Source organism: Cryptomeria japonica, unplaced genomic scaffold, assembly GCF_030272615.1.
Source record: "Cryptomeria japonica unplaced genomic scaffold, Sugi_1.0 HiC_scaffold_593, whole genome shotgun sequence".
NCBI lineage: Eukaryota > Viridiplantae > Streptophyta > Pinopsida > Cupressales > Cupressaceae > Cryptomeria > Cryptomeria japonica.
The window spans coordinates 12,009-23,256 of NW_026729398.1; the positions used below are offsets into that span (position 1 = coordinate 12,009).

The 11,248-nt window shown below is 30.8% G+C and overlaps 1 protein-coding gene across 1 annotated transcript; it reads right to left on the reverse strand.

Annotated features, from left to right (window-relative positions):
• Positions 1-5,341: 5,341 nt before the first annotated feature.
• LOC131872404 (18.1 kDa class I heat shock protein-like) lies at positions 5,342-5,970 on the reverse strand. The gene is made up of 2 exons (XM_059216065.1): positions 5,730-5,970; positions 5,342-5,648 (listed from the first exon to the last, which is right to left on the reverse strand). The coding sequence occupies exons 1-2, from the start codon at positions 5,956-5,958 to the stop codon at positions 5,392-5,394; spliced, it is 486 nt and encodes a 161-aa protein (XP_059072048.1). The 5' UTR covers positions 5,959-5,970; the 3' UTR covers positions 5,342-5,391.
• Between the last annotated feature and the right edge of the window lie 5,278 nt (positions 5,971-11,248).

The window sequence follows — 11,248 nt, forward strand, 5'->3', positions numbered from 1 at the left end:
AGCATTACCTTGAGGAGTAGTGCGTAGTGAATGAAGATCTTGTTGGAAATGGCAAACTTATTTTATACACTCTGCAATTTGCAATTGTATGTGCTTATCCTTGAAAAGATAGGTTCATAATGTCCAGCAACTAGATTTGTGTCATGGAAAAGAATTGATATTGGAAGATTTGTGTCATGGAAAAGAATTGATATTGGACCATGACATGCATCTTTATTGAAATGCAAATATCTTTTTTTGTGTTTCAAGGACCAAATGCATATGGGTATATTTAACCAACGTGCTAACTAGTGGACACAAAATGTGTCACCCCAAAGTCCAATTTCACCATCGGCATTGATTTCTGTTGCCAAAAGTCTCATTCTAAATAGATATGTATTTTTGTCATGTATATTATGCAAATCATATAGTATTGTTGGATGTAATTCATGTTTAAAAGACTTCAAAGCTACAGGACAACCTTCATGAAAAAAATGTAAGAAATGGTCCACAAGACCATTACGTAGTTCATTAGGTGTATATCTACAATGAAGCAAGACATGTATTGTGTCAAATAAGCAGTTACCAACTTTGTAGTTGAATGAATCAATTAAAAAACAATGTACCTTGTCTAAAGCCTCATCAATTGATATCATATTTTGTTGGTCATGTGATTTGTATGTTTCTACTATAGTTGGGTTGTGTGACGCATTTTGTTTGTTTGGACTAGTGTTTGCAAGCATTTTACTAAACTAGTTAACCAATCTAAGAAACTTTGTATTTGTAGTAGTGCCAACTTAGAAATATGGAATGTAGACAAAGAGGAAAGCAATTATGTTTGAAGAAATAAACAAGGAACAACTTTAAGAATTCATTACTCACCTTGAGCAGTAAGTGTGTGGAAACTAGAACATTTCCCTGCACAAAAGATAGCCTACAAAACAAAAGCACAATTATATTGTCAATCCATCTGGAAATATTTGCTTTTACTTTAAAATCAGAATTTCAAATCTTCCTCAAAATAATCCATATATAGTAGCAGAAATATAGCTCTTTTGAATAGGTTGAATGTGACAATCCAATCGAAGGAGATGAAAATGAGCAAGAAAGCCCACAGATTGATGCACAAAGAACAAAGCAATTAGGTTTGAAGAACTAAACAAGAAACAACTTTAAGAATTCATTACTCACCTTGAGCAATAAGTGTGTGGAAACTAGAACGTTGCCTTGTGCAAAAGATAGCCTGTAAAACAGAAGCACAATTACATTGTCAATTCATCTTAAAATATTTGTTTTTGCTTAAAAAACAGAATTCCAAATCTTCCCAGCTAACACAACAAATTTCTAAAATTCTTTTCAACAAACCTATTAAATTCAAAAAAACTTATAAAACAGTAAACACTAAATAGATAGAAGTATATGCATAAATTTAGTTATTTAAAACATCCTTTCAAGATATAAATATTAAAGATTAAATTAAAGAACTAGCTCTCATATTTGATTATGATCATGAAAAAAAAAATTATTTTTTATTAATTATCTTATATTTCTATTATACAATTACAACTCAAATCAACATTATAATTTTTTTAACTAAATAAATGCTTAAAAACACAACCATAATTCAATAATATTGATGTAAAACTATTGAAAGTTATAACTAAATAAATGCTTAAAAACACAACCATAATTCAATAATATTGAAGTAAAACTATTGAAAGTTAAATCAAAATAGTGTGACTTATTTATCATCCCAAATGTGTTTGTTAAAAATATTTAAGTATTATGTTACTTGAAATTTCCCTTTTTTTCCTTTGTCAAATGATTTAGATGCAAGGTTAGAATTTTATTCTACCAACCAAAGATTCAAGATGGGAAGAAAGGAAGACAAACCAAAGAATCAAGATGGGAAGAAAGGAAGACACTTATGGTATTGAGATCTTATTCGCAAGGAAATTCAAAAAGTTATAACTTGAACGTGCTTTTTTTATTAGAAATGCAGCTAACAGGAATACAGAGGAACTAGGATATCATAACCTAGGGAGATTGCAGACATGCAAGCATATATAAAACATCATATTATTCAAAATGATCCATATATAGCAGCAAAAGATGGATGAAGAGTAAGAGAGGATACCCCACCAATTTGGCAGGTAGGGAAAAGTGGTTCTTCTCAATATTACCTGTTTGAGTTTGATTAGGGATCATGGTTACTGCATTTCATGAACTCAAATGTTTGCTTCTGTAATCCTTCTTTTGGAAGTTGTTTTTTCATAATGGTACTATTTAAGCTCAGTATTAGAGCATTCACTCCTTTCTAAAAATTTAGTTCATAATGAGCGAAATTCTGAACTTGATGATGGTTTGAATGATTGTTGCTTCTGTGATGTTAGGTCACCATTAAATTATGCAAAAATGTAATGAATTACTATTATATTAGACCTAAATCATCCAAATTTATCCAACATTTATCTCAAATGATTTCAAAAACTTGTTTCCATGATGATTGACTCAAAAACAAAAAAAAATGTTGCAGTCAAATTTCCACCAAAGCTTTGAATGCATAGAAATCCATCCCTGTCAAGTGCACAACTACTAAGATGAAGGCCTTGTAAGCTGATACCAATGTACATGAAGAAAGTGTTGAATAGGAGTGATAAATTAATCGATGTAGTAATCAGCATGGACAAATGGGTAATCTATGATCATGGATTAAGAGACTTAAGTTTTGCATCTATGGAAATTGTAATGAAACATTTGACTATTAAGTCAACCTTTTCTCTACGTTGTCTCAATTATTGTTAAAATACTTATAACCTCAAATGCAAGCTAGGATCTCAATAAAAGAAAAATAATCATTACAAGCACAATACTGGAATTTCAATACAATACAAAAATCTAATCATGATAACTTTTGCAAAAAAATGAGTGTTAAGATTTTTATGAATTCTTTTCAGAAGTTTGTAATTTTGATATATATATATAATTGAAAACATCAAAACAATTGTATTCATACCACTTTCTTTATCAGGTACTCCCAAATTTTTCAATAAAGAATAACATAAGTGATATTTATAAAAAAGATTTAAAGTTTTACTATGTAATACTTTTTCTGAAATATGAAATTATAAGAAAAGGAAAATAGTGATAAATTATTCTGAACTCATCCATCAGAAGAAATGTTTTGCTAAGAAGACAAAAAAACTATCTTTAAAATGAAAACACAGACTCCCCTAACCATTCTATAAACCTTCAGTAAATGTGTCATTGAGAGATGAGCAAACCGCGACAAGGCCAATCAGAACCCAGAATGCTAATTGTTTGACAAAATGCCTAAAAGAAATGTGGTCTTATGGAATGCCATGATAGCATGATATGCACATAATGCATACCTTGAAAACGCTATAGAAAATTTCAAGAAAATGCAATCGACAGGTGTAAAGCCAAATTGCACAACCTTTGCCACATCCTCCCTACCTCAGGGCACAGTGAACTGTTTGATAGAATGCCGCTAAGAAATGTTACTCGTAAACTGCGATGATTGTAGTATATGCACAGAATAGATTTATTTTAAAAAATCTGGAAAGGCATTCAGAAAATGACAAATGAATCATGTAAACTCAAAGACTCTGTAAAAGGATAAAAATGAACATCTGGACCTGTGAAGTTCCTGTCAATAAAAGAGTCTTATTTTCTTATGGTAATCTGCTGAGCCAATGTATAGAATACAATAAAGAGTAATTAAAATCCTAAATTCCTTAGAGGCATTCTCCTTGGGCATTTTATAAATTGAAAAACATAGCCAGCTAATGAAAATAAACCACCATTGCATATTGAATTTAATACACCTTCACCCTAAAAATTCAGATACTGTAATGTAGTCGATGACTAATTTGGCCAGGAGTTTGCTGCATAACCAGAGAAAGAGCCACCCGATTTTTGTTCTGGCCAAGGGTTTTCATAGAATTGAAGAAGAGGTCTTTCTTATCCTACCTACGCAACTGGGAAGAGGACGTGTGCTCGGTGTTGTTAATGTCCACTTGACAGAGGAGGAGAACCTTAGTCTCATGAAGTCCGCCTGGTCCATTCTGGATGTTCAACAATGGCTTTCTATAGAAACCCCGATTGGCAACCTTTCTCGACGAGTTATCCTCCCAACCGGACCATCCTTCAGTTAGGGCCTTCAGCGAGATCTCCTCGTGCCCCCGATTAGCAAGAAACGTGAGTTGATTCCCGGTAGTTGAGGATGGGAAACTATAGTTATCCATGGGGTGGAGCAAATACAAGTTGAACTCTATTGCTGTAAGTCAAGGGTGGCCATAGAGTCCTTTTGTTCTCTAATTGTTAGAAGAACTCTCTATAATTCTAGGAAAGGTGTTAACTTATCAACTCCAACCGGAAGCTAATCCCACAACTGGGAAGAGGACGTGTGCTCGGTGTTGTTAATGTCCACTTGACAGAGGAGGAGAACCTTAGTCTCATGAAGTCCGCCTGGTCCATTCTGGATGTTCAACAACGGCTTTCTATTTCACAGTTTCTATGTTCCTACGCCCTACATGGTTTTTTAAGATCCTGCATACATACAGGGTTTTGCAATGCTATTCTATAGTTAGCCCTTAAAGTTTATTCTTGGCAGAATAGCTGCGGAAGATTCAACAGAAGCCCTTTTTGTCAGATATTTTGGCTGTGACCCCTCTTTAATTTTGAGTTTCCCGGTTATCCACGCCGCCATGGAACTATTGCAGACTAGGATTAGTCTGCCCTCACAGGTTTGTTTGTCAGCAAATGGATGCAAGGTACAATGGACAAAATTGTGGTCAAAACAAACAAACTCAAGCAACACTGCGAATTTGGGTTATCAGAAAATAGAGAGAGAAATTGCAGAGAACATTAAATCAATCCCTTTCCCTCTCTACAATGTTGTCTCCAGAGTGCCTGATTACGGAAATGCTTTTAACCAAACCTTCTTTCTAGCAGCAAATACTAAAATGCACGGTAATCTTTTTTTAACCCTACAAAATTAATTTAAACCCCAGCAAAATTGTTTCAGCCAATGATATTTTTAGAAAAAAATAAAAATAATTTGAAAAATGATCAGATCAAATAAATCATGCTTAAAACTTTAACATTAGATTTTTTTTATTTGATTTGGCTAACAAAATGAATGACATGAAAACATTAGTTCCCTGCTTAAGACAGGAACTAAAAAGATCCTCAATTATTTACTTAAAACCATAAACTTATTCACTTATTAGAAATCAAACAAAAACATATTTTCAACTGATTTTCAAATCAAACGATTTTCACTTAGTCTCTTCGGGCTAAGATTGTTTATCGATAAACCCTAACAGAACATTATTGATCAACACTCAAAACGGAGACTATATTTAGCATATTTCAATGACAATGTATTTAGCAGATTTCAATGTCTCTGAACAGAGCCTGAGTATCAGGCTGCTTGGGCACTGTGACAGTGAGCACTCCATTTTCCATGCCAGCTTTAACCTCATCCACCTTCGCATTCTCAGGTAGTGTGAAACGCCTCAGGAACCTCCCTTTGAACCGTTCACAACGGAGATAATTCTTGCCCCCTTCTATGCTGCGTTCTCCGCTTATTTCCAGAATCCGACCGTCTACCACTCCTAATTTAACCGCTGCTTTATCCTCTCCTGCAATGAAACAGAGTCCGGCAAAAATTTCTTGAAGCAAAATCGAAATGAAAATGAAACCCCAAATAAATAAATACTTACCGGCAAGGTCGGCCTTAAAGACATGAGTATCCGCAGTTTCATTCCAATCTACAGGTGGAAATGTTGTAGTTTCTTTCCAAGACACGAAACTATCAGGCATTTTGTAACGAGGGTCAACGATTTTGGCGTAACTATTAGCCAAGTCGCTGCGGTTCATTTCGTAATAATTCGCGAAGTCGCTGCGGGTCATTTCGTTATAATTCACGAAGTCTCTGTGGATATCAGACATTTTCGCCAAATCAAGAGAAAAAACTTCTTCTAGCTTCACGCCTGACGTCTCTTGTTAGATCGGGCATGAAGAAAATGGCAGAATTGAAGCGTCTTATATATGTTTCTCAAATTTGTTCCAGAAGTTTCTCAAAGGACCAGATATTTGTAGCACGTTAGGGTAACCGTTATTGCTAAAACATTGTAACTTATTCAAACGATTGTAAAAATAAATTAATAATAATATACAATTTGTATAGCCATTTTATAATATATTATAATATTTTTAAATATACAGATTTACTCCATCCACTTTATAGAATAAAACTAGCAAAGTTATATTTTAAAAATTTATGTAGTGGTTATAGCATTCAGATTATCAACAAACATTGTTAATCAGTTAATAATAAATAACGGTCATAACTATCTTATATTTTATTATATATTTAAAAATATAGATTTGTATCATCCAATTTATATGACTAGAATTAATATATTTACATTTTAAAAAACCTATACAAAATAAAAATCATGTCATTGGGATATACCAACAAATATTGTGAGTGAATAACTAATATAACAATCTTATATTGTATAAATGGATGATCCCTCAATGCTTCCTATTTGGGAGGTCAAAAAAGCAATGCCCAATAGAAGTCATGAGATATTGATTTAGCAGCAAATATTGTTAGTAAAAATAATATACAACTAGCATAGTGATCTTATATTTGATTATAACATTTAAAAATATAGATTTACCCCACCCAATTTATGCTAACAAAGATAACATACTTATATTCTCAAAAAGTCTATATAAAATAACAATCATTGCATTGTGATTTCCTAACGAATATTGCTATTAAATAAATAATATACAGCTAGCATATCAATCTTATATTTTATTATAATATTTAAAAACATAGGTTTACTCTATCCAATTTACATGAGTACAACTTCCATGCTTATATTTTGAATAATCTATGTAAAATATAATTAATGACATTTTGATTTACCCAAAAATATTTTTAGATGAATTAATAATATACAACCTAGCTTGAATGCTTATATTTTAATAAAATTATGCAAAATAGTAGTCATGGCATTGTGATATATTGTTAATGGACCTAGCATACTTATATTTTAAAAAATTAATGTAAACTAAGAATCGTGACATTGTGACTTACCACCATATATTGTTTGTTAATAAATAGTATACAATTTGCATAGAGACCTTATATTTCATTATAACATTGAAAAATACAGATTTATCCACATCCTATTTAGAACTCACTATCATTCTTATATTTAAAAAAAATATGTAAAATAGGAGTTATGAAATTGTGATATACTAAGAAATATTATTAGTCAATAAATAATATAAAACTAGCATTACAACTTTATATTTTATTATAATATTTAAAAAAATATATTTCTCTCAATCTACTTTAGATGAGCCATGTTTATATTTTAAAAATCCATACAAAACAGTAGGCATGACATTAGGATTTACTAACAAAAATTGTTAGAAAATTAATAACATACAATTGACTAAGCTACCTTACATTTTATTATAATAGTTAAAATTATATTTACCTCCATCTCATTTACAAGAGCGAGTAAGAATTCATTGATTTTAAAGATCTATTTAAAATCAATGGAGAGATATCAATTTAAAGATAAGTTCTAAATTAAAATTAAAGAAGCTTATTTTTTATTTTCTTAATAATTTAAAATAAAAGCATATTACAGTTTTTCTTAGATACTAGCTTCTTTACACCTCTATTATGGTTTCGTCTTCTCTATAAGAGAGGAGAGATAGCAACGAGAGGGAAATAGGTATAAATCCTATAGCAGGAAAAGAGAGTGAGATAGAAAGAAATGGTGAGGGGAGGAAGGAGGGAGATAGTGAGAGAGAGGGAGAGAGGAAGATTTATGTAGATAAATAGAGCTAGGAAGGGAGGAAGGTAGGTGTATGTAGAGAGAGGGAGAAGGAAGATAGAGAGCAATAGAGATAAAGGTAAAATATATAAATGCAGATTGAACATGGAAGGGTGGGAGAGAGAGAAAGGGAGGGAGAGAGGTAGGGAGGGAGTCAAGGTGTGTATTTAGGAAAATAGTGGGAGGGGTTATAGAAAATTATAGAAAGGGAAGGATAAAAAGAGGTAGTGATGGGGAGAGAGAGGTGACATATTGATGAGAGAATGTGTGTGGGGTCGGTAGATAAGTGAAATATGTAAACTTTATGTAGATTTTCACTTCTAAGTTTAAATTATTAATATTCATGGGATTTTTATTCAATAAGGATTTTATAACTTTTTATAAGTTTATTTTGTTAATTTTTATTATATTTTATGACAATTTTTTAATATTTTTTGTCAACATGTTTACATTTTTTTTTATAGTTTTAATTTTTATTATTTTTATGTGAGTTTTTTAATATTTTGTTGTAATATATTTACCTTTCACACCTTTCTACTTATTAGTAATCATAAACAAATATTTTTATTTCTTTTAAATTTTTAAATTTATTGTAAAGTATACATGCATATTTGTTAACTTTATAATTTAAAAAAAAAATATTTCTCTTGCAAACAATTGGCTAATACTTTTTTCCTGTTATACACGGGTCAGCATAATATTTGTTAACTTTATAGAACTTGAGTTCATCCAACACTATTTAATTTTCTTTGAGTAATTAAATTAATCTTATACTCTAAAGTATCAAATTATGTTATTTATATAGGAATAAAATATTTTTTAATTTTATTACATGGATCTAAAACATTTTATCATATATAATATTTTATTTTAATTTATATATTATGCTTTCCTCTGTCCCAAAAATTAAAATTGAAGCATTCCTTAAATAAATATTAAATAGAATTATAATACTTTTTTAAAATTTAAAATTATAAATTATTTCCAAATAATAAGATAATACAATAATAAAAAAATACTATAATAATTAAAATTACAATATTATTAGTTCAAGGGGTTGAGCTTAACTGGCTAAAACACTGGGTTCTCACTGTGGAGACCCAAGTTCAACTCCCAATAGGGACATCTGAAGTGGAAATCTAAGTTGTGACTCTTGGCCTTCCATAGGATGGGGAAGGTAATCCAAAGATATGTAATGGGGATGGCCCCCTACTGTGTTATTAGACCATCTTATATTATATTTCTATTAATATTAAATTATTTTTAATATATCACATATTTTTATTATTATTATAATATTTTAAAATTAGTATAAAATTATTATTATTATTATTATATTACTACTTTAGAAAAAATTAAATATAAAAATATGTAAAAATATATCACTTATTCTTTAAAAAATATAGCTTTCCGAAGACATTTCATTTCAAGAGTAAATTAAAAACAAGGCAGGTACTAGCCACTATGTGGCACTTGTTTTTTATAATTATGGGTTTCTTCTTTAATGAATATTTTATAACTTTATTTTATTACAAATGGAGAATATCTAAAACACATAGAGATATTATAGTTTTAATTATTATTTTTAATGTCAGTTTTTAAATTTTTTTTTTGAACATGTTTACATTTTATAGTATTAATTTTTATTATTTTTATATGGGTTTTTGAAAAAAAATGTGTTTGTTAACACGTTCACATTTCACCCCTTTCTACCTTCACTTAATGTTGAAGAGTTATTTTATAACTAGTATATTTAATTTTGATCCTTATAGATTGAAGAGTTATATTGTTTACTTAAGACCTATTTTATATGTAGTATATTTACTTTAAAGTTGTTTTATTTAAATTTTTTTTTTTCACTCATGCGAGTGCCAGTAGGAAAGAGTGGAGGCGAGAAAACCTCTGGCCTTGCTCGGGACCATAGTCCAACATAATATACAATAGTTTCAGATTTTACTAACATATCATCACCCCAAGCCAGGGTGAGCAGGTGGAGGGTGTTTCTATTTTTCCCTCCCTTACAAGCCCTAAATTACAAATTTCAAATTTCAAATTTCAGTAATCATTTATCCCTCCACTTCCTGTGGCTTGGCTCTAAAGTTATTCTTTGATTGTATATATTATCCCTTAATTGCCCAAAGATATACCTGTTTGTCCTGCATGGTTAGTTTCTCAGACACTAGGCAAATTGTTAGTATCGTTCAGTTAATTATCTCAAATGAAATTTTATCTGTCAAGCTAGAAAATTTCCACAACAAAATATCCTATGAGACTTATCCTCACAGATCAAAAAAGATATATAAAATCTTATACTTAGTTAGGTTTCCAGTATCAAATATCTTAGGGCACCAATCATGATCATCTTTTGACCCATCCAAACAATGTATCTCCAGTTTACCAACTCTTGTTTTTGCTCCTGGATGCTATCCCTAGTAAAGGATAAGATCCAAGCTACAACAACAAGAGTAGGTAAATGTGATTTCGTCATTCCAACCTCCCCTTCCCTATAAATTTATAGCAGAGAGGATGACGGCATATATGATTATTCAAGGAAACATGATGATCCTTTGACCCATCCAAACAATGTATCTCTAGTTTACCAACTCTTGTTTTTGCTCTTGGATGCTATCCCTAGTGAAGGATAAGATCCAGGCTACAACAACAAGAGTAGGTAAATGTGATTTAGTCATTCCAACCTCCCCTTCCCTGTAAATTTATAGCAAAGAGAATGATGAAGTTATATGATTATTCAAGGCTGGATATAACCATTGTACTGACCCCGAATTTTGCATGTTTGCCACTTATAAGCCATAGTCTTAAGATATGACAGAAGGATATCAAAATATAGAAATCTTTAGCAAATGGCACTTGAGTACTATAGCCAGTGTTTAATGTTTTAAAATAAGCCAATATTACCCATCCTGATATGATTTCCACCATTATGAATAAATACCAATAAATGCATGCATCGAGATGCTAGAAAATATCTAGAGTATATATTCAAAATACTAGTTATCAAAACAGAATGCTAATATATTTTCCCTTATGTATGTCTATATAAACAAATATTCCATCATGCCTATTTAGTCTTAGTAACTTTTTAGAAATTACAATTTCATCAAACTAATTTAATGTCCTGCATGCTGCTTGAGTTTGTTTTTAAGATTCGCTACTAATTAATATCTTCACCACAGTCTCTGTTAGCTAAAGATTTAACCCTATTTTTCTAGAAATAGTAATCTACTTGGATCACCAATATAATCCAGACATTTAGTGACATTATTATCCCATACAAAATTAACTCTGTTTTACTATCAAAAAAGGTCCCATGCACTCACCAAGGGCCGAGCCCACTCACTCCAACCCAGAAGGTG

Excerpts from the sequence above, each read along its gene's own strand:
- LOC131872404 (XM_059216065.1), bottom strand. The coding sequence starts at position 5,958 with ATGTCTGATATCCACAGAGACTTCGTGAATTATAACGAAATGACCCGC. Across the intron at positions 5,649-5,729 it reads CTTTAAGGCCGACCTTGCCG|GAGAGGATAAAGCAGCGGTT; the intron begins GTAAGTATTTAT and ends GTTTCATTGCAG.